The sequence below is a fragment of the Phasianus colchicus genome, chromosome 1, assembly GCF_987193195.1.
Source record: "Phasianus colchicus chromosome 1, bPhaCol1.hap1.1, whole genome shotgun sequence".
NCBI classification, from domain to species: Eukaryota; Metazoa; Chordata; class Aves; order Galliformes; family Phasianidae; genus Phasianus; species Phasianus colchicus.
Window position 1 is genome coordinate 31,566,591 of NC_143436.1, and position 24,288 is coordinate 31,590,878.

The following is a 24,288-nucleotide window of genomic DNA, read 5'->3' on the forward strand; positions in this document are numbered from 1 at the left end:
TGGTCTGTAGATACAGATGCAGGTTGTTTTGAAACATGGCATTAGCCTTTTGTAAATACCTGATCATAATTTATGGGCTTTTTCACAGCTGTTTTTTAGTAATAGAAAAGCTCATTTTGTTATACTTAAATGTCTTACATTTTAAAAGCAAGACCTGTCTTTATGGTATTCTGCTGTTTGTACAGTAGCCGTATGCCAGATTGGTAAGATTAGTATTTAAGACTGGTAAAGCTCATTTAATAAGCTAATTTACAAAGCTTCTCCTCTACACTAAAATTCCAGGTCATTCCTTCTGCAGTAAACAAAAGGAGGGTTTGAAGGATTGAGGTCTGTGCAGTTGTCTGTAAACAGTCAGTACTTATGTAGCATTAAGGAATCATACAAAGTCAAGCTATTATGGTTTGGTTATTATAGCTGAAATTCAGTAATACAATTTTGTTAAACTCCATGGATTCATAAATAGTAAAACATCCTCCCTCTAAACTGCCATGATCTTAACGTGGATCAGTATGTGATAGGTGTAAGGTAAGTTTTTTCACTTGTGGTACGGGGGAAAAAAAAAACATTTTAGCCTTTGTGGGTTTCTTTTTCCTCAGTAAGCTTAGATGAGTTTGGGGTGTGTTAGGAAAGAGAGAACGTTCTTTGAAGACGTGGAACTTCAGTAAACTGAATGAGAGCTAGAGGAGCTGAGAGTTTTTGAGGGTGAAGTTGGTGCATGCTTAGGCTTAGGGAAAAAGTACATCATCTCTTTAGGTTGATTTGAATCTTGTTTTCCTGTGAAATAAGACATAATAACATTGTCAGAGTTGTTAACACACACAAAAAAAGATAATTTTAGTTTGCAAAGGTCTTTTAATTTATACACACCCATAAGACGTTTCTAAATCCCCCCAAATTGTTAGTCCAGTAGAGTTGGAAACAGTGTAGTTATTTGCTTTCAGGGGGAAAAAGGGGACAAGATCTTTAGAATTTTAGAATGCCTGTGTTTGACAGAACTGCATTTACACATTTTAATAAAGGAGGTATTAACAGAGGAGTATATCAAGGATATTCATATTGCTCAGCTCTGCTGGGACATGGGTTTAATAAAAAGCGTAAGGTTCAGTATTTGTATTTTAAAACATGGAACAAAGTGGATTATTCTGGAATACAGGGTTGTGGTTTTTTTTCTTCTTTTTTTTAAGCTTAAATTGCTATTAATTCTTGACAGAATGGACAAGTCCAACAAAAGTGATTGTGAGCATACTGTATTTTGAGAACTTTATGTGTTTTCTCTGTAGGGATTTTTATTTGCTTTTATTAAATATTCTTAGGAAATCTTTTTTTCAGCAATGAAAGTGCTTTATGCTAAGCTCAAGCTTTGGCTTGGGCCAACAGGTATGAGGAAATTAGATCCAGCCATAGCATTCCTGGAGTCCCGTTAGACAAGCTACGGCAATCTAGCTTCTGCCATTGGTGAAATGGCACTTGCACGTGCTCAGCCTGTATTTCCCCTGCTTCAATACTAATGTTCATCTGACCCTTGTTCACTTTGATAAACTAGCAGAAAACCAACCTAGAATTCTCCTGATTTGCTAAATGTTCTCACTTAAGCAGTGGCGATGGGGTGGTTAGGAAACAAAGTCATGCAGACCATCAAGCTACTTCTTTAGGTCTTGATTATTTTATGTATGTATATGCATATATAGTTGCAGATTAAATGGATTAGAATTATTCATGGATTTGATTAATCTGGTCCAGGACTTTATGAAGCCCGTATCTTTCTTTAGTATGTCTTTTCCTTGATTTCAGTAGCTTTTGATGATCTCAGAGGAGTACAAGACAAAGCATTCATTTGTGTATGTGTAAATACAAGAGAAATTGTCTTTCAGTGTTGGTTACTTCACTTAAAATACAAACTCCTTCAGTCAGAGCACAGTGGCGGTAATGACAGACCCAGTGATTTACTGAACAGTTTGGAGTCTTCTTCAGCTAGACCTTTGTGGTGACCGGTATTTAAAACTCTTCTCAACGTCCATTTTGGGCCACGGTAAATTGAAAATGCTGTGATTCGGAGAGTTTTTAGCTTTGCACATAGTTCAGGATCCTGCAGAACTCTGCTCGTTCTCCTGAATTTAGAAGCCACTGGTAAGTCTATCTTAAAATACCAACCACTAATGCATACAGGTAGGAATTTAGCCTGTCAGAATCTATAAGCCACAGGCATATTTTGGTTTTTGTTCACAGTTACTAAAATATTTCTGGCTTCAGGATGATCAGAAAAGGGACGAGATGCTGTCCAGTACATAGATTGATATAGTAAGAGCTTTAAATAGATGCTTCTGTCACTGAGGGAGAAAGGTACATTTCAGATGATTTAAAATTGTGGTTATTGAGCTCTCAGAATTGGAGATGAGGCTTTGATTCCAGGAAACATTTTTGTGTCTGTCTTAGGATTGCTAAATGTTGAATGTTGAGAAACCAGTGCAGATATGCTTTAGAGCACGTGATATCATGGGACTCATAAGATTACGTTATGCACCATTTCTGACTGTATGCTTGAAAGTTTGTCTATGCTACTTCATGTGTTTTATCAGTTACGTTTCACAGTGTGTCTTTATTCACTATTTTTAAACTGACTGAAGCAAAGAAGGCATTGTCTTCAGTATCCTCAGTAACAAGGGCACCCACCTCAGTCAGCAGCAGACCTTCATTTTCCCCAGTCTTTCTTTTGCTATTGACACATTTTAAAAAGTCTTTATTGTTGTCCTTGACTTCCCTCACCAGATTTAATTTCACGTGGGCCTTAGCTTTCCTTGTGGCATCCCTGCACGTCCTGACAACATTTCAGTACTCTACTCAAGTGCCCAGACTCCATTTCCACATTCTGTAGGTTTTTTTTTTTTTTTTTCTTCTATTTGAGTTTTCCCTGAGCTCCTTACTCATCCATGTAGGTCTTCTGGCACCTTTGCCTGATTTCTTACTTTCCAGGATGCACCAGTCTTGGAAGTAGTGATGTTTGAATGTCAAACAACTCTCTTGGGCCCACTTATCTGCCAGCACTCTCACCTGTGGGATACATCCAAGTAGATCTTTGAAGAAGTCGTGGTTCTCCTGAAGTCCAGTTTCTTCTATGTAAGATCCTGAACTCCACCATCTCATGGTTGCTGCATCCAAGACTGCTCTCAGTCTTCATTCACATTCCTAACCAGTACTTTGTAAGAACAAGTTCCCACAGCATGCCTCTCCTTGTTGGTTCCTGCACTGCCTGCATCAGAAAGTTATCATCAACACACTGTAGGAACCTTCGGGACTATGTGTGCCTGGCAGCATTGCTTCTCCAGAAAATATCAGGGTGATTGAAGTCTCCCGTGAGAACCGGTGCCTGTCATCATGAGCCTATTTTCAGCTGTGTGTAGGAAGCCTCATCAGCTTCCTCCTCCTGATCAGGCAGCTGGTAGTAAACACCCACAGTGTGCTACCCCTGTTTGCCTGGCCCTTAATCTCACCCATAAGCTTTCCACTTGTTCATCATTTGTCCCTAGGCAGGGCCTGATACATTCCAACTGCTCTCTCACATAAAGAGCAACTTCACTGCCACGACTTGCTAATCTATCTTTCCTAAAAAGTACATAGCCATCCATAACAGCATTCCAGTCTTGCGAGTTGTCCCAGCCATGTCTCTGTGATGGCAGTGAGATCATAGCCCTGTGACTGCGCACTAATTCTTTTTGTTTATTCCTCATGCTGTGTGCACTGGTATACAGACATTCAGAGAAGAAACAGGAGCAGAGGATGCAGGTTTCCCCAGGGGGGTGCAAAAAGGGCCTCCCACAGCTATACGCACCCTTAAAGTTGCTGGCCTTCTGGCTCGTGTCATGGGAGGCAGCTAAGGAATGGTTGCACTCTCCTGGTTGGCTTGGCTTATTTGCTGCTCAGTTGCAATGGCATTGAGCATTGCCATTTTGGACCCCATCCTCCAAGTGCTTCAGTTTAAAGTAATTTATGCATACGTAAGTACTACTAGTGTTAACTGCTTTTATTTAAAATTATCATAAAATGATTAAGAAGTTCTCACGCTAATGTAATCACTTAGTTTTTAGGTTCTCCAAATGACCATTTTATTATAACAAAAATGAAAGTTAGATGTTTTTTTTCAGTTTGTTTGGAGTAGTATCAGTGATACTGATTATCACTCATCTGCTTATGATTGCCTTCTGCCATAGAGATCCTATGAATTGTGTTTGATCTTAATCTTTGGATTTCAGATTTAAGAGAAGGGAAAGAAGTGGAATGAGAGGGGAAAGAAGTAAATGGAAAAGAAATAGGATTTAGATTTAAAAACCTCTGGGTAGAGAAATGTTGACTTGTAAGTTTTAAAATGTTGTAAACAACTTAGTTTTGTAGGAGTGTGGTTTTTTGAGATTTTAAATGGGATCTAAGTAGCATAAATGATCATTTGTAGCTTAAAGGAAAAGGCAGCTGTATATAAATGCAATTTCTATTTTGTTGAATCCCTAAAAACAAATAATTATGCAGTGAAGCTGTTGGCTTTTTTAACAGAGGGCAAAGTGGCAGTGGTTCACATGAGGATAACATACATATACTTTGAATATCGTAAGCACCAGTGAGACTCAAATCATATTTGCGTGGGGTACGGTGATATATATAGTATAACTATATAACTACATATATATATATATAAAACTTACTAACTCTGAAATTTTCTTCCTTTTGGAATTTGCTAAAATGTTAAGAGCATGGTTATGAAACTGATGCTTCATTTCATGAAATAGTAATGTGCACAAAATATTCCCTGGAGGTCATCAATAATACCGTTTTCTTTAAATAAATGCTTAAAATCATTCTGATTCACCATGAATTAGTGGCTTTGGTGTCTACTGCCAATAATTATATCAAAAGCTTTTTTTCTCCTAAGATGTTAAATATTCTTAGTGTATACAAACAGGAAGATAAATGTTTTGAATGATCTCCTGATTATGTTGTATTTTGAGTACAATTTAATTGGCTTGATGTTGTGGTCTTTCAACAAGTTGAAAGATTCAAAATGTAGGCAACTTTGGAATAATTTCATTTGAGATGTCATAGCTACATGTCTGTAAAATGAAGGTCACTGTGGTCATGCTGTCTTTATATTTTGGAATGTTGTAAGTTTGGAAAGTTACAGTTTATAATGCTAGAATAACTAAGTTGAGATAATTAATTTACTGAGCCGATTAGCTATTTAATTTTGATGTATACGTAGCTTCTGTGCTTGCAGACCACTCTGGGATAATCTATCACTGTGTAGAGTATATCAGCATTTTTCTGAAAGGATTTAAAGGGATTTCTGATAGTCATTAGTTGCAGCTGTGGCTCAGTTTCTGACCTTGAATCACTGCCTGCAGTAAATTTTAACTCTCTTCATCTTGTGTAATAGATAGAATTTGGTACATTGTTTTTCTTTAGGTCAGAAGAAAAGAAGGAGCTGTTTTTCTGGGCTAAAGCTCAGTAAAAGTATTGGTAAACTGTACAAAATAATGATTTAGGGTAGCAAAGTAAAAACTGACTTTGCAAAAATGGTCTTAGTCACAAGAAAACTCAATGGGTTGTACTGGGTCTGTTCAGCCTTGAGAAAAGAAGACTCAGAGGGGATCTTATTAATCTTTATAAATATCTTAATTAAGTGTGGGATCCAAAAAGACATGGTCAACCTCTTTTCAGTGGTCGGTGGGGACAGGACAAGGATGAACGACCATAAAATGGAGCATTGGAAGTTCTGCACCAATATGTGAAAGAACTTCTTCACAATGAGGGTGATGGAGCACTGGAACAGGCTGCCCAGGGAGGTAATGGATTCTTCTCTGGAGATATTGAAGACCCGCCTGGATGCCCACCTTTGCAGCCTGCTGTAGGGAGCCTGCTTTGCAGGGGGGTTGGACTCAATGATTCCAACCCCTGTAGTTGTGCGATTCTGTGGTTTAGTTATGAATTGTTGCTGAGGTTTATGAAGATATTTAATATCTAAAGCCAGAATTACACATACATGCATTTTCTGTATCATCTATTGTCAGTCTGAGTATGACTTTGTTCTATACCATTTGACAACCATTTGCTGTGTATCTCCATGTTTGTGTAGTTTGTTTCCTTTGGCAGTTCAGTTCTTGAGAGATAAGAATGATTTAGTTACATATATTCAAAATCTTTTTTATTTTATTTTATTCCAGTTATCTAGAAAAGTATGAAAAAGTCCATCATTTTGGGGAAGAGGATGAGGAGGTACAACCAGGCAATCCAAAGCCACAACTTCCCATTGGTGCAATCCCAACTTCCTATAACTACCAGCAACACAGTGTGTCAGGTAAATTTTTGAGATTTGTTTTTTAACTTTTTTTCCATGTATTTTAGAACAAGCTACAGTAGTAGTGTATAAATATATTTATAATAAAATTAAAATCATCAAATCTGTAGGTTCTTTATTTAATGCATCAAAAAGCTTTCCACTATGAGCCACAATAGAATGAGAATCTGTAAACCATTACACTTCTTTCCAAATGTTTCTTTTAATTGGCAGGACTAAAGTTATTTGTCATGAAACACAACATATCTTGAAAATTCCCAGATTTTGTTTCCATTGATTCAGTCATTTCTCTGAAAAGTGAAATATCTGGGTTGAGCATAGGATTATTTAAGCTTTAAAATCTGAGGAATAAAGCTCACGCATAAGAAACCTGAATCAACTTCATTGTAAATTATAGACTAAAGTGTCACTGTCAGAAAACAAACAAAGAGAAAAAAACAGTAAATCTCATGGACTCTGTGGAATGGCTGGGTAAAGCAACTTCATATTATATTACAATTCTATTCTGCTTTAATTAAAGTTTACATTTTCAAAGCTTTTCTTTGGAAGATCATACTGCATTATTGCATTCTGGAGTTTCTGGAGGCATTAATATCTAACTAGAATGGTACACAACTAGGTAACACATCTTTGAAATTCAAAGGCAAATGGGGCAAATCAGTTGAATACTGTAAAAGCAATGCTTGAGAAGTACAGTATTTTTAAAAAATATGTATCACTCAAAAAATATTGAGCAAAAATCATTTGAATATTAATCAGTTTAGCTATGAAAACATTGTTTTAATTTTTTTCTTATTTAGATTACCTTCGTCAAAGCTATGGGCTGTCTATGGACTTTAACTCACCAAATGATTATAATAAATTGGTGCTTTCACTGTTATCTGGACTCCCAAATGAAGTGGATTTTGCAATTAATGTATGTACTCTTCTTTCAAATGAAAGCAAGCATGTCATGCAGCTTGAAAAGGACCCTAAAATCATCACGTTACTGCTTGCTAATGCTGGGGTATTTGATGACAGTAAGTATGTGACATTTTTGCAACAGAAAAGTCAATACCTGTTTATTGCTTTTTTTTCTCAACCCTTAGTAATCAAATTGTTTGTACTTTGTTACCCTGTAATACACCTGTATCTAGTTCCTTTTTTTTTTTTTTTTTACTTCTTTCTCAATTATTGTTTATATCAGACTTGGAGCATTACAAATACTCTTTTAAGTTAGATAATTTGAAACAGTCTTATTTAACAGTTTAAAGAAAAGTGAGAATTAGCCTTTTATTGATGCAGCTCACATTTGCAGCATTGGATTTCCATTACTTACTTGTAGTGCATTACTGCTTTCTTCTGAATTCATAGGGCAGTGCTGATTTTTTATAATTCTTTCCTAGTGGCAATCACAAATTAAAAATTAAAAAAGAGTGCCCTGAAAACTGACCCACCAAGGTCTTATCCTGGTACTTCATATTCAAGTGTAGTGAATTCAGAAAACAAATCTCAAAGGATAAGAAATAGTTAATGTATTAACACTTCAGTTTTTAAAGATAGTCTATTCCCTCAATATACAAAAAATATGTGAAAAAAATTATTCTGTTCAAAATGTTCATTGTGGCTTCCATGACAAGTTGTTCCTTGTTAATTGTTTGTCTGTCTTTCTGTCAGGAAAGGGGGTATAAAGGAGAAAAGAAGAAGGGAAAAAAAAAGGTTACCCTAAACCATCCTAAAATCACAATAGTGATGGGGGTGGGGAAGAAGTATTTTCTGTTTTTATGTAACTTTTTAATTTTTTTTAACGTAGTAAATAGATGAAATGAACGTTTTTAGCTAAATATGTTTGTCTGCTACTACAGATGATTGTATGTGTTTATTGAATGCAAATATGCGTTGCACATGTAAGCACAAACATGGTTTGTCAGAGACTCAGTTTTAAAATTCTGGGGAAGAATCCAGGTTAGATACTGTATTCTGATTTTTGGTTTTGTTTTTATTTTTCTTTTACTATCATGAACATTTTTGTATAATGATCTGTAGCTTTTTTTTTTTCCCCTCAGTACTGCCTTAGTGTTTCCTGACTTCTCCCTTATGTTTCTGATTTGTGCCTCTGCCTTTCAATTCAGTTCAGATCAATTAGGTACTGGTCTGTCAGTATCTTCATCTAGCCCAATTACAGGAACTTTTTAAGAAAAAGGAAACTTGGTCTTCCACATTAATGGTTCCAAGGATGCTTGCTCTCAGATTTGAGTTTGCCATCACTCATTGTTCCTCTGAGGGAACTTCTATGGATTTAGGAATTGATAATAATCAAATTTTGTATTATTATTTCACAATTTCTTGGACTTTGCAAAGGTAGGCAGCATTTTCTCAAGCTCTTACATTGGAATCCGAGCACAGGCTTATCCATAGCTGTCCTGTGCTTCTACTGCTTACATTGAAAAAATATTTGAGTGACAGTAGTCATGAGGAGTGGCAAGCATAGAATGAAGCTTACTCTTTTCTTTCCCTATGGAGAAAGCTTCATTTTTATTTTACCTGATGCCTCTAGAGATTACATCTTCTGAGTGTCCGCCAGCATTAGGCAGACTGTTTAAGACAAACTGGGGAAATGAAGGGTGATGTTTACGTACTTCTAAGCATGAAGCTTTTATGTTATAAATATTAAAGGTAAATTGTCAAGTTATGTGATTAAACAAAATCTGTAATAGCAAACTATGAAAATACTGTCACAGTAATTTCAGGTGTAAATGATAGCTGATTAATTTTATTTGAAATGAATGTGGGTTTTAGACTTGCCTTGTCTATAATTAAGGTGTTAAGAATGATAATAATATTTACCATGCAGTGTTTCTAGGTAACAAGAAAAATATGTTTTCAGCTCCTTCTCTGACCCTTCAGTAGTTTGAGATGACGGTTATATTGCATGTGATAGGACAGTCCCAGAGGCTTGAGATGTTTGTGTAGTATCTGCACTATGAAGTGCTGCATAAAGCCGTGGTTTGGGTTCTGTAGAAGCTGAAATAAGTCTTGGAAATGAGATTAGTTACGTTTTGCTCAAAGCATTGAAACATTACAAACTGAAACAGAAGGGGAATCAACTCTTTGAAAGGGTAGATAACTGCAGGACGAGGGGAAATGGTTTTAAGTTGAGGGAGAGGAGATTTAGGTTGGATGTCAGGGGGAAAATCTTTACAGAGAGAGTGGTGAGGTACTGGAACAGGCTGCCCAGAAAGGTTGTGGATGCCCCGTCCCTGGAAGTGTTCAAGGCCAGATTGGATGGGGCCCTGAGCAGCCTGGTCTAGCATTAAATGGGGTGGTTGGTAGCCCTGCATGTGGCAGGGGGGTTGGAGATTCATGATCCTTGAGGACCCTTCCAACCCTGGCCATTCTGTGATTCTGTGAAATAAATAAAAAAGTGTGGCATTACTTGCCATTAGTTTATTACAGAATATTGCAAGACAAAGCTTGGTTTTACAGAGACTGAATCTTATCTGCTACTTGCAAGCAGTGATGGTTAGAAAATCTGTGGTACTGACTCCATTAAACATCCAAGAGCACTGATTAGGCTTCCTTGTCAAATACTGGCTTTCAGCTGAGTGCTGTCAAACTATCAGTGCTACTGTTCGGCTTTTCAGAAAACAGTTGTGGGAATTTGCTTGACTACTGAAATAGTGTTTACAGCTTATACTGGGCACATGGAAAAGAGTTGTTCATGTGAGGTTGAAAACTGAACACTTGTCTTCTTAAAAGAGCTAAGGAGAATTTTCCCATGGTTTTTATTTATTTTTTAATTCATAAACCAGTCAATTCTTCTGGTTATTCTCTGTTTAAACTATAAAACTGCAGTAGAAGTTAATTAAATCACTGGAGAAATTTCAGGAGGTTTATCCGATTTAGTGCAGGATTCTTCGAAGGAAAATGAGATGCTAGAATAGCCTGTAGTGTTGTTGAATCTTTATTCAGTCTGTGGACTAGCAAAAAAGTTAAAATGTTCAAATCTCTCTCTTTTTTTTTTTTTTAACTGAATTCTGCTTTTTATGCTTAAAGCTTTAGGATCGTTTTCTGCTGTATTTGGAGAAGAATGGAAGGAGAAAACTGATAGAGATTTTGTTAAGGTAATTTTAAGAATATTAAATTATTTTAAATTGCGTATGGTGGGTCTCAAATCCTTTTAAAAAAAAAAGAAAAAATAAGGTGTACCAGGATATGTATCTTGAATTACTCAACTTCATTCCTTTCACTTAAATGTAGTAAAACACTAAGTCACAGTTGTCATAAAATGTTGGGATAAGCAGGAAGAAAAGTAGTTAGAGAAGGTAGGTGCAGGTAAATGGATAAAGAAGTTCCATGTTTCAATTCCTAAGAGCTAATGTGTGAAGAGAAAAACTATCCAACATATTTAGCAGGGGAAAAAAAAAAGGTAATGTTTAAAACTGCTGTGATCAGTAAAAAAAAACCAAACAAACAACAGAAACAAACACACAACAACATTCTGAATTGTGAAAATAGGTAACATAACACAAGAAGATAAGGCAAATTTAATTCAGTTGGAAACGTGTGCTTGTCTCAGTGTTTTTGCACAAGACATTTTTATCTTCCACTAGAGGGCATGATGTACTGCATTAGTAATGAAATGAGATTAAAAATATAAGAGAAGTTGCTTTGTGTAAATTCTTGCTCCTTTTTCTAGATGAACGTTTTGTGGTGAATGAGGGCCTGCAATGTACTGTAGTTGAAAGAGATGTGACGTTTCAGCGTAAATTTACTGTGATACAGTAAATCAGTAAATAAGCAACTTAGACAGAATTTCAGGTGAAAATTTGTGTGACTAAAGTAAAAGAAAGCCAGGTTAAAGTGTGTTTTGCTAGTTTAAGGCTTTTATTACATGAAAATATGAAAAAGTGAGCTGCTGAGTTTACAGGTTGGAAGACAGTTTTCTGCTCAATTTCTTGGTCTTTTCATGTATTTAAATGTCTTGCCAATGTCTTTATATAAAGAAATATTTGTTAGGAGCTCTTTCCACTTGTCTTCTGCTTCATTTTTATGTAACTCAATTTTGGGGAAAGTTGGACTACCATAGGGTTAGTTAAATGATAAATATTGTTGAAATGTCAATGCATAGATTCCCTAAGAATTATTTCTTAAATAAAGTTACCAAAAGAAAAAAGGTAAGCTTTAGTTTTTGTTAGTGTATGAACTTGAAAACATTATTTAAGTGTGCTGAAGAGAAATGTGGAAAATAATGCTTCTTAATATTTGTTTCCTTTTCCACTGAGAACGATGTCTGGAATACCTTAGGTTGTGGTTTTGTTTTTGTTTTTAAGCACTTAGCACTTCTGTTTTGACTTCACCCTAAGCTGTGACAGACTGTTGCTGATCCAGAGCAGCAACAAGTACTACATTTAGATCTGTAAACATTTAAAACCAAGTGGAATTCTAATTTAATATATGTTCATTAATTATATAAATTTAAGTAATTGTGACAGATAAAGGCAGATGGTTCTGATAAATGTTTTTAACGAGAGTGTTAAGTAGAACCACTGTAGCTGCAGTAAAATTTACTAACAACAAACTTGGATACTCTCCAAGGTTTATTGAGCATTCAACATATGTATAGTATCACTCTAGTGAAAGACTTCTGAAAGCATGTTAGAAACGTACCACCACATCTAAAAATATCTCTGATGCCAAGGATCCGAATTTTTCATGACATCTCACTTTAAGCATTTGTTTCACCCCACTGCTGAAAGTCCTTTATTTTGTACTGGAGCTGTGAATGTATTAAAACAGAAAACAGAAAGCATGATGTGAACTTCCTGACATAGAATGGAGATATTTGATTGGCAGGATACAATGCATTTGCTTTTTATACCTTTAAGGTTTATAGAATGGTTGTTGGGTGTGTGCTCCCTCCTTTCACCGTTCACGTTACTTTTTTTACAATTCTTGTTGGTTTGTTTCTATTTTACATTTGGTTTTATAGTCAACATTCCAATTTGTTTCTCTACTGCAATGGCAGCAGGTTAGAATTTTCTGTAAAAATGAAAACAAAGAATTCTTAGAGAGGAGAGGAAAAATGCAGAATTATGAATAAAAACCACTGTGATAGCATGAACATAGAAAGGGTGGAGATGAATAGAAAGTAGGGGGAAAGAGCTGTTTTTCAAATGTATAAATTCCAAGCTAATTGGAATTAAGTTGACAGAAATTCTGTTGAGCTTGTAAACATTACCCTCAGACATCAGTGGTTTTTTCGTTTGTTGGAGTCTGGGCTTTTGGTTTTGTTTTGCAGAGAAATACTGGAAATCTTGGAACTTGTGAAAATTATTCTTGGGGTTAAATTCAGGATTCATAGAGAAATTGATAAGTTGTGTTGTTGGTAAATAAATATTAAATTAAGTGTTGGTATGTCCATTTTATGCAAAAAAAAAAAAAACCTCACAAAAAACAAAAAACTGAGCTCAGTTAGCTGAAAATAGCTTTTTAAATGTATGTACAAAATATAAGTGATCTGATGTTTAGAACATTTCATGTGTCATCTGTGTAGCTACGATTACTGAGTTAACTTTTTTTGTAAGGTGCTGCTTCTTATTATTATAATATATAAATGTGAACATCAAACTTTGGATTGTACAGGAGGTTTTAGTTTCTGTACTTCAACATCTGTGTGTTTGCGTACTTATAGAATTATGTATTAAAAATTTCTCGAATGGCTTTTAGAACAAATTAACATTTGTTTAAAATAAACTTTAGCTTTTGTTCTCTTAATTAGATTAGTATTTCTAAAATACTGTTCAAAAAAAGAGTAACTTTTATCCATCTTTTTCCTTAGATAGCATTTTAGGAGCAAATAGAAATATCTGTGTGTTCAGTGTTCTATTGCTGCTGCTCTGTTTTCTCTTTTCTATATATAACCACTTCATTTTTCACAATTCGTGGTAAGCTGTCATTTGTGAAGCTTTGTAAGTGGTCAGTAGTATCATGAATTTTTCAGAACTGTCTACTAGTCTGATAACATCATACTGACAAAGGGATATGCATCTTTAGTTGTATCCTCTGACACCACTAATAGTCCTGTTGAAGGTAAAGATGAAAAGTGGTGTATTTCTTTATTTAATACTAAACTTTGAGAGAATCCATTTTTATTTATTTATTATTTTACCAATCCTTACTGCATTACAAATTTTCCAAGCAATTTTTTTTATAATTTCAGTTTTATGTAGTGCTGGATACCTTCTCACTTTGTACACTGCTTCCCTCTAAACTAAATCAAAATCTTGAACGTGAATACATACTCAGTCTCTGTTCCATTAATTGTTAGAGTTTGAATATCATTTTAATTATGCCTTCTGTTTTCCTTTATAGCTGTGTTAGTTTGTTGCTTTTGCTCCTTTTGAGGTTTCCCGTTCCTGCCGTTAAGCTTAAATCTCCAGTTATTTGGAATGACACCTTGTCCTTATTTAAGTTCTTGGAGTTCTTGGCTGTGGAATTCCTGAGTCTGTTCTCATGCAATTTTTATGCTTTCTTTATTGCTTTGCATAATGCTTTAGTTCTCCAGTTTTCTTCTCTCTCTTTTTTTTTTTTTTTTTTTTTTTGTTGTTGTTGTTATTTTGTTGTCCAGCTCTCTTCTTCTTATAAGTTTAACATTAACTTGTGCATTTTTTCTTTGAGTCTGACTCATATGATGTGTAGAGAGAGAGAGATCATTCCAAATGCAAATGCCTGAAAGACTTTTCAAACGTCTCCTCTCTTTCTCTTAGTGATCCATCAAGCTGTTAAGCACAGACTTGGCTCCACTTGCCCTACTATTTTTCTTGGACAATAAGTAGTCACGATTGCTGCTACATTACATGATTTGTGGGCTCAAATGTCCATTGTTTATTATGAACCGAAATTTAGTTAATCTGATTTTCACTGAATTCTGTGTAATCTTGTGCATCTTTTTCCAGAGGAACTTGTCTATTGACAGTAATCAGATTGTGCACGTGAATCAAGTTCCTTAACTCTTGGCCATTATCTCTGACCATCAGATGTCCCATAGTCAAGCATTACTTGTTTGCTTCCAAGTTTTAGCTTCACATTCAAATTATATAACAAACTAAAATATAGGAATAAATGTTGAAAAGAGCTACACTTTTGCTTCCTTTATGTTCATTTCTGTTTATAGAAGTATCAAACTGCAACTATCCATAGTTTGTAGTAGGGAAGGAAAACTTCTTGTGATGCTTGCTTTCTTGCCTCCATATTTTTTTAAAATGAGCACCCAGACAGCTTGACCTAACCCATCCTTTTCCACTTTTGCCTTTTCTTTGGGAAAATAAAAAAAGCTGGCATGTTTTGTCTTGTTCTTTTCTCACAGGTGGATCTCAAACATTGTATGTAGATCATGTAATTCTATTTTCCACCTTGTCATTCTCTGCTCCCCCCCATTCTTTTCAGGGATCTTTCCTGCTTAGGCAGGAAACAAATGTTGAATGGACTGAGAGCAATCAAGCCAGTCTGCTTAAATCCAAAAAAGGTGATTTAGGACCCTCTTCCCGTGTAAAGAGAAGGAATAGAGGCTGCAATCTCACTCTGAACTTAAGATGTCTCAACACCTTTACTCAGGTATACAAGATGGCAAACACTGAGGTAACCCTAGTGCATTAGAGGAAGGGCGGTTTCTTTTTTTTTTTTTTCTTTTCCCCCTCCCCCCCCAATCATTTGCTAGCAGAACACTTGATTCCAGTGTGAAGGTCTGTCTTAGGTATAGAAATATCTGTATTTCACAAGTATTCCAGAGGATAACTTTCAGAACAAGATGCTATTCTTTGTTTATGTGCTTTTTTCCTCTACTATGTTGTTTTTGGTTTGTTTTTTTTTAAGGTTTTTGTAATTAAGGAAGAACAGATCTCAGCTATCTAGGGTGAAGCCTTCAGGTGTATTGGATCTCAGAATGGTGATTAAAACATATCAAGCTTCCATCTGTACATTCAGGATTTGTTGCAAAATGCTTGTCAATAACTAGAGTCCTGGGAAATCACGTCCCTTCTACAGTTAGCTGTCCATCTCTGAGATTGCTACATTAATTACCAGGTGTCCTAGGTTTTACCTTACGTACTTGAATTTTTTAACATGTTACTGGTTAGTTAAGCTGTTTAAGTTACTGGCCTGTTGAATGGACAATGTAGCATAATGTTTTCTGAGTTTGTTTTTGTTTATTTCTTTTTTTTACCTTCTCCAAGAACATACTGGTGCCTGTCTGTCTGAACAGACCAATATTCATATCTCTGTATTAATTGATACAAGAAATGAATATTCTCCTAATCCGGAGCCCAACTGGTTCTAGAACCAGGGGTTACTTACTGCTGACCTTCTGGCTGTGATAGCATTTCCCTGAACACTCTGAATCATCATCAGCTGTCATGGATGAATCAATTAGGTTCTTTTCCATACACTATGTAGAAACAAGCTCTTCTGCCTTATTTGGATGAATGACTAGACTGAAGATAAAAGAGTGTGATAAAAGAGCGTGAGCATTATCATCCACATGTATGTAGAAATAAACATGAAAGAAGAAAACATACTTCATAAACATTATATTGTCTGTATGTTCACGTCTAATCTTCCAAGTTCTCCTCATTAGAGCTTTAAGAGACCTCCAGATTTCTTGAATATGGAGTATGTGAGGCAGTGGGGCACACATGTTCTTCTGGTGTGCTTTGAGTACCTTACAAGGCTAATATGTATGTTTAGGTAATCCTGAGGCACATGAATCTCTAGTTTGAGTGGTTAGCATCTTGTGTTCACAACTAGACTATATAATGAAACAATTCAGAGTAACAATTAAATAACTGTAGGTAAACTTTCTTTGGTGCCTTGGTATCTCTCTCATTTTAACTTACAGAAATAAGCTGTGTCTTGTTCTTTTCTGGCAGAAAAAAAACGTTATCTGACCTGACAGCTAGAATTGTTTTACAGACTACTCCTTAAGGAATGGGAGAGTTTTTCAGGTGTTCAAGCATATAGTGAAATATTAGGTGAGATGGTGAGACTTTAGGACTGTGAGGTTTTAATTCACCAGTACCCATTGTCTTCATCTGCAAAAAGCTTATATCATCATTTTCCATCCTTTTGAGAATGTGTCCAAGATGATTGGATATCAGAAAGAAGTTCTTTACTGTGAGGGTGGTGAGACACTGGAACAGGCTGCCCAGTGAGTCTGTGGATGCCCCTTCCTGAAAGCATTCAAGGCCAGGCTGGATGGGGCTTTGAGCAACATGGTCTAGAGGGAGGTGTCCCTGCCTATAGCAGGGGGGTTGGAACTACATGATCTTAAAGGTCCCTTCCAGCCTGAACCATTCTATGATTTGTTGTGTAGACAGAAAAATTTGCTCATTTCAGACTTTTTATTTCCAGAGATTTTTAAATGTAATGTTTTGGACTATGAGCTGAAGTATTGAGTGGCAAAAAAAAAAAAAAAATAGATTGGAGAATTCAGCTAGCAAAACATGGTGCTATCTTAACATTTAGCATGTGATATCAGTCTCAACATGACGGTGTTTGACTTCATCCACTTCCAAATAGCTTTTTGTTAAAGATGAAGACTTTCAGCCTCTCACTTAAAAAAAAAAAAATGCATAAAATAAAATCCTTAACTGATCAAACAATTGATCTTCAAAAGCTTGTAAGATTTTTCTTTAGCAGTGGAATATGAAGGCTTACTGTCTTTTCCAAAAGGAAGCAGTCTAAAGAAAAGTGTACACTGATCAATGCATTTCCAGGTGATAGACTTTCTGTGTGCTCTTCGCAACATTTACGGAACAAGTTTCAGGAAAGGCAGGCCAAAATGAAGTGCATTCAATAAACTTTACTTCCGTGCCTTGGTCTTCCTTGAGTTTTCATGGTAGCCTCAAAATTAACTTGAAAAATCTGTTGTCACAAATTATGGAAAGTTAGACTTTATGTAACTGTTCTTTACTAAAATGAGGTAATAATCCTTTCTATGCAAGCAGTTCTCTTTACTAAACAGCATTTAGATGTCGTTTACTGGCATTGCAGTGGAAAATAAAATTCTTTTTTTTCCAATTTAGAAAATCTGTAGTATTCTGTTTTTTTTCAAGAAGATAATAGTGTCAAGCTTGGTATGAGTGCTGTAATTTAGTAATTATGTTTGCATAGCATAATTTCTCCTGTTGTTTGGCTGGATGTACCATCCTTTCCTTTTAATCGAGATTTATATGTGCTTTTATTCTGTGTTCATGGCTAGTAGAGTAGCTGTATTTCATTAGTGAGTCAGGAATATATACGTTAGTCATAGAAAAGTTTATATTTTTATTGAAATATATGCATTAGAATATATACGTATATTGTTTGTATTAGTGTATATTAGAGTGTATGTTTTTACTAGCTTGAAAACTCGATCCCTTGAGTGATTGTTACTTCAGCAGTTCTAGCAACATAACCATTTACAGATCAGCCATATATCTGTAAAGCAATTTGAATTCTAGTCTGCTGAAACGTTCTGATTTGCTTTATGGATAAGGCTGGTGGTGATGTGATGGTGGTTGTTGATTCTATTTTCATTGATTTAAGGTGATGTGGAAAAAACATAGGAGCTTTAACGTGTCTTTCCAGATAGAGCTCTTAAGTGCTGGACTTGTGGCAGGAGCTAAGATTTACTGAAACTCAGAGGGGTCATCTTCCTTAGGACTTCACTGCTTGTACGAAGTGGACAAAAATGAATTTTACTTTTTCCCATTTGCTGCTGAATTTCTAATTTTTTTTTTTTTTTTGTGGAAAGCTGTCTATGTAGTTTCAGTATATGTATCAGCAATATAAGTCCAGGGTAGAGTTGGTTCATTGTGAACACATACTTCTGGTGCTTGTAAAAGAAAGAGCTTCTGAAATGTAAGCTATTAAACATCTCTCATCATTCCATGAATGAAAAACTGTGTTATTGTTAGATAAGTTAAGACTCAACGTACTGGGGGATTTTTAAAGAATAAACTTTCTCCCATTCAAAAGTATTTAAAAGTACTGGGAATAAAAATAGCATTTCAAGAAATATAATCCACTAAAAATTAAGTGTATTTCTAATTTTTTCTTCAGTTTTGGAGGGATATTGTTGAGGATATTGAAGTACGTGACCTAATTTCTGACAGAAGCAAATCTCAAGGTGAGAAATCTTGACTAAAATCACATACGTGTGCGTTTGTAAACATAGGAAAGGAAGGACTAAAATAAATATATTTCCTTTGTAGATATTCCATCAGAAGATTGGATTTGGGAATCCTTATTTCATCCACCTCGCAAACTGGGCATTAATGATATCGAAGGGCAGCGGGTACTGCAGATTGCAGTGATTTTACGTAATCTTTCTTTTGAAGAGGGAAATGTTAAACTTCTGGCAGCTAATCGTACTTGTCTTCGGTTCCTGCTACTCTCTGCTCATAGTCATTTTATTTCTCTACGGCAGTTGGGGCTTGACACGCTGGGAAATATTGCAGCAGAGGTAATGTTCTTCCAAACAGAATAATTAAAATATTGTTTGATAAAGGCTTTACTTTAATGTTAATTAAATAAATCTCTCTTCCTTGATCATTGAATGAAATACTAGATAAATCATTCTCTTACTCTGTAAATAGCAAATAGCCCAAAGTAAAATACAGGTTGTGTGTATTAGTTTGTTTAAATGGACTCGTGTGGAAAAGAATAATGATACGGGGATATGCAGGAAGTTGATACTGCATAATTCTCAATTCAGTTTTACAGATGGGAGGAGAGAAATCAGTTACTTTCTGCATACTGTGCACTAGCTCGTTTGCTTTGTACTTCCTTCAGTTATAAATTAAAAATCATAAGTTTGGGAAAGGGGGTGGTGGAGGTTTTTATGCCATGTGCACACTAGTATGATAGTCATATGGCCCTGGGTATACTGCCTGAATGATGTGAGACATCCTTTTCTTTTCAAAGAGACTTGGAAATAGTATAATGTACTGTTTCAGTCTGTCATCATTATGCTCGTAAATCATAGAGGTTTTACAAGTAGATATGTTCAGGCAATGTATTATTTTAAAATAAAACCAGTAAATTTAATTTAAAATGCTAGATACCAGAGAATGAGACTTGAAGGATTGGTCTACTGTCTGAAAAAGCTATTTTTATTTACTGTGTATCCACTTTCTCATGAATAAGAAAGAATGTTACACGTTTCAGTGTCTTGAGAAATCTGATCAGAACGTAGGAATGGATAGAAACAGGATGAATGGTTGTGCTGGTAGCCTTTGGGAAGGAATGCTTGAGTAAAACTCAAGCTCTGTTCTTTGTTGGACGTTCAAATATTTGAGTATACCACTGACTTTACAGAAATAAGCTAATTTTAGTTATTCCTAGGAAAGTATAAATTAGACAGCTACTTCATAGTAGGAAAGGAAGAGGGGGCTAAAAATGCTAGCTAAAATTAAAAACAAACAAACAAACAAAAAAGGGACTTTGTGGACATACATGTTATGTAGCTGTGCTGCATTTAAACACTCTTGAATCTTACATTTTGAAATGTGTATTTGAATAAGGATTTGAACTGATAGCATGACGATATGCATAGTGTTAGTCATAGATTTTTTTTTTTTTTCTTTTCTAGCTTCTCTTGGATCCTGTTGATTTCAAAACTACTCATCTAATGTTTCACACTGTTACAAAATGCCTCATGTCAAGGGATAGATTTTTAAAAATGAGAGGTAAGTTATCAAGCTATTCTTGTTGTGATTCTAGAATTGCAATTATTGATGTTAAACTATTTTGTATTTGTTTTTTAGGCATGGAAATCTTGGCAAATCTTTGTAAGGCTGAAGATAATGGTGTCTTAATCTGTGAATATGTGGATCAAGAGTCGTACAAAGAGATCATATGTCATCTCACACTACCAGATGTGCTGCTTGTAATCTCAGCACTTGAGGTGCTATACATGCTCACAGAAATGGGAGAAGTAGCCTGCACAAAGATTTCTAAAGTAGAGAAGAGCATAGGTAAGAGAGAAGCAAGACAAAATATACTATTCTCCCTTATGTATGAAGAAAGACTTTAGAAAAGGTCGAGTTCAGTGGTTAAAAATATTAAAATTTGTTGTGTTTGCAAGCAATTAATTATGCTAGTAACTGTGGAAGCTAGATTTTTTTAAAATGCCATTAATAACTTAAGTACAGATCTAAAGAAGCATACAGAGGCTTGGTTTCATTCAACACAAGACAATTTTAAAGCAAATCAGAACATCCTAGCCTCATTTGTATTGTCCTAATGTTATTTTTGGTTTTGCATTTAATACTTCAGATACATTAGTGTGTCTGGTTTCTATGGACATCCAAATGTTTGGGCCTGATGCACTTACTGCTGTTAAACTCATTGAACATCAGTGTGTTAGCCAGCAAGGAGTACCTGATGTCAGACCACCCATGATGGATCATGGTTCTTCACAGGCACATGCAACAGGTATCGCAGGTTAGTATCACTACAAAGGAATATACTTTTCTACAGTTTTTTATATGGCAGTGTGATTTCTGTCCTTTGGAGGTTTCTGATTGGGTTATGTAAGTAAGTGTAATGTTATACACAATATATGGTATCTTTCTCAGATGTTTGTTCAGAAAGCGAATAGAACGTTTTGGTAGCTAAAGGTGTTGTAAAAAAGAAAGAATCAATATTTTCCAGTTGCTCTTTTGGAAATTTACTGAAAAATTATGCATCTGTTTTTAACTTTTTTCATTTGAAACAGAGTATTTATTCTAGATTAATTCTCTGGATATCACGGAGACATTATTTTATATTGCATTTTATACAGAATACTATTGGTCAGTAACATAAACTACTTGGTAGAATTACAAAGAGGCATACAGAATGCCTATTTTGAAGCTGCTGAACAGTTCATTGTGTTGTGAACCCAATTTTAATCGCATTATTTAAAGTGTGAAAAGTGTTTTCTTAGTTGACCTTATCTATTAATTAGATTTTAAGGATTAACTTCTGCAGTTTTATTTTAGGGTTAAATACTAGTCCTTTTGAAGTTGATGACGCAGCAATTATTAGTCAATGGGGAAAACAGATAAATGTCATTCTGTCTTTATTAATAAAAGCACCCAAGTAAATAAAAGCAATATACCTCAGGTTCACACAAGATAGAACAGAGGTATTCATTCTGAAGAAAAATGTGACAGATATGTAGATTGCTCCAAAAGTAATGCCTCCTAATTATTTCCTGGAAAACTACAACAAATACAAAGAGCACAGTAAAACCATTTGATAGAGCAAATTCTGAGCTACAAAACACTATTTTTCAGCAGTTATGAGCATTAGTAATGTGTTTTTGCCACTGATGAACAAGAGCCTGCATGCTGTGCTCGTAAAAATCTGCATGGCCATCCAGAACATGTCTTGTGTTTCATGCTGTTGTTACTATTGCTGAAATGCATCACCCACCGCCTCACTGTTCTGACATCTGTGTTTGATCTACATATGTGTTCACAAGTGTTGAATGTCTGTGGGTACTATTTTTTTCCACATGGAAGAATTCGGTGACAACTGTGCTTTATATGCACTTCCATGTTAGACACCATTTTGTCAGCACCTTTGCTGCCATCTGTCACAGCACAACAAAATGTAACATAATATTGGTGGGAAGGTTCAACCTCTACTGCCGTACCACCATCATCTGTCTCTGGCATCGTGGACCAACATAATAAAATAGAAGGCACTACTTTTGGAGCAGTCCTCATACTAACTTGTGTGTCCTGTGTTTCTTGAGCATGTTCAGATACCTCACTGAAAGTGGCTGGAAAAGAATATGTCCTAAGGGAATAAACAGGTGAATGAAAGAACTCAACATGATATTGCAACAAATTGTTTATGTTACACTTGTTTCAAGTTAGGAGTTGGAAAGTACCTGCTTAATTTTAGTAAATTGGAGCAAATCTGTAGTGTGCCTTGTGCCACCTCTGCAACTTCTTTTAGTTGGAAATATCCTGCTTGCAAAAAACAGGAGAAACTGTACCATTGAAAGTTATGGCAGTGAAAGTAATTTCCTTCATTCAGCAAATCCTTTTTTTTCCTTCCCTACAGCCTCTAGAACAGCACCACATGTTGCTCCACCACCAGGAATAGTAGAAATAGACAGTGAGAAATTTGCATGTCAGTGGTAAGTGCATCATTCTATTCAAATATTTAAATGAAGAAGAAAAATAATGTCTGTATTCATGGGTCATAGATTTTTCTGACTTGCTTCTATTCACTGTTTGACTACTTTTTCTGAAAAGTATGAAGTAAAACCATTCTGTCCTTGCTTTGAAGGAGTATGAAAGAAAAAACTCAACCAACACGTTCATTCTTGGACAGTTGATGATTGAAATTCTCAGAGTATAATTCGATTAGATTTTTAATTCTTGCATTGACTTTTATTAAGTTGTAAAGCAGCATTTTATGTTTCATGAGTACTTTCATCAGGTAATGTTTTACCATGTTACTGCACCAATGTAAAAGTAATCCTCAAGTTATAAAGCTAGGCCATGCAAAACTCTCATGTGATCATTGTAAATCTCAAGCAGGCGAGGGAATATTAAAGCATCCCTTCCAAGTTTTCTCGCTTTTATCTAATACTGTCATTGTTGGCTGCTTGTCAGATATTCAGAAGAAAACTGTTCTGGTTATGTTTCGGTTCTTTTGTAGACTGAGCATCATCTTTCTGAACTATGTTTAATTTACGTAAATCTCACATTCTAGATATATGTATAAATCACTTCATTTTGGACTTCTGTTTCTACTCCACGCTTCATGTGTTCATCAGTTGACTTACTGATCAGACAGTGGCCTTCAAAATGAAGTAGTTACTATTTGTAAAAGTGTAGTCTTTTTACTTCCAGCAAAACATTGTTTTTATGGAAGAAACATTGAAGGTTCTTTTTGGTCAACTGATGTTGATCTTGTGCTGTTGTTTGCAATCCGTTCATAGACTGAAAATTTCATCTTTCAATATTTAAATGAGAATACCTGAAGTTGGGATCACCACACTTCAACTTAGCCATCTACATGTTTTTAGCTACTCAGAGGTGTTTTTCTAGACTGCTTTTTAGTTATTGAGGGGGAGAATAGTTAAAATAAATGTCTTCATCTGGCTGATTTCTGACAAGTGTGAAGAGCACTGAGAACGTCTAGCTTGCAGAAGTAAGGTTATAGGCAAGGTGAATTTTGCACTGTGCATGGAACGTAAAATATGAGTTTTGGCTGTTAAAATAAGTATGGGTAGGTACCATTATGTAACTGTGCAATACCATCTTGTGACAAGAAGTAATGGAGAGAACCATATATCATAGTATCAGGAAGATTTGGAAAGTCTGCTTGGTTTCAGAGCCTGCATTCAGTGTGCTTCTACAGCTATTAGTGATGAGTATTACTAGTATTTTGTTCTTAATTTTCTTCCAGTGATAGGTATGAGCCAGTGAATAATAAAAAAAATAACACATACTTCTGAAAATTTTCCCTAAATACTATCTGTGCTGACAAAAGAAAAATTAAAAGAATTCAAATCTAGAGCTGAGAACTAGCCCCTTGCAAGTGTTTTTCTCAATGCTGACATGGAGTGTCTTACATTCATGTAGATTTTCATTGTATGTTTTAACAGAAACTGGAAAATGAACAAATTATAATTTTAAATGTTAGAAAAGTTATGTCTTGGAAGCAGCAGGAAAAAAAGGTATTTAAGCTGACCTTCCTGGATATATTCTACCCAGGCTAAGCTGGTTTACAAGTCTTTTTGTAAGATAAGTGCATGTGACAGGAAGTGCTAATCACAGTTCACATTCCACCATTGTAAGTCCTGACCTTCTGTATGCTGCTTGTACCAGTGACAGTGTGTCAGCCTAATGGAATATACCTAGTTGGACAGTCATTTGTCTCATATGCCAGATTTACTTATTACTTAGACTTTCTATTACAGA

General features: G+C 35.4%; 1 protein-coding gene across 4 annotated transcripts in view; it reads left to right on the top strand.

The window, feature by feature from the left end:
• ARID2 (AT-rich interaction domain 2) overlaps positions 1-24,288 on the top strand; it is a 106,326-nt gene that overhangs the window by 54,969 nt on the left and 27,069 nt on the right. For 3 of the 4 annotated variants that reach the window (XM_090137938.1, XM_090137945.1, XM_090137952.1), the window contains 10 exons: positions 6,207-6,340; positions 7,141-7,359; positions 10,376-10,443; positions 14,768-14,935; positions 18,419-18,485; positions 18,571-18,821; positions 19,950-20,046; positions 20,125-20,334; positions 20,636-20,803; positions 22,418-22,493. In XM_090137938.1, coding sequence (XP_089994064.1) covers positions 6,207-6,340; positions 7,141-7,359; positions 10,376-10,443; positions 14,768-14,935; positions 18,419-18,485; positions 18,571-18,821; positions 19,950-20,046; positions 20,125-20,334; positions 20,636-20,803; positions 22,418-22,493 — 1,458 coding nt within the window. The remainder of the gene's footprint in view (positions 1-6,206; positions 6,341-7,140; positions 7,360-10,375; positions 10,444-14,767; positions 14,936-18,418; positions 18,486-18,570; positions 18,822-19,949; positions 20,047-20,124; positions 20,335-20,635; positions 20,804-22,417; positions 22,494-24,288) is intronic. The other variant, XM_031589557.2, reaches the window with a different exon arrangement.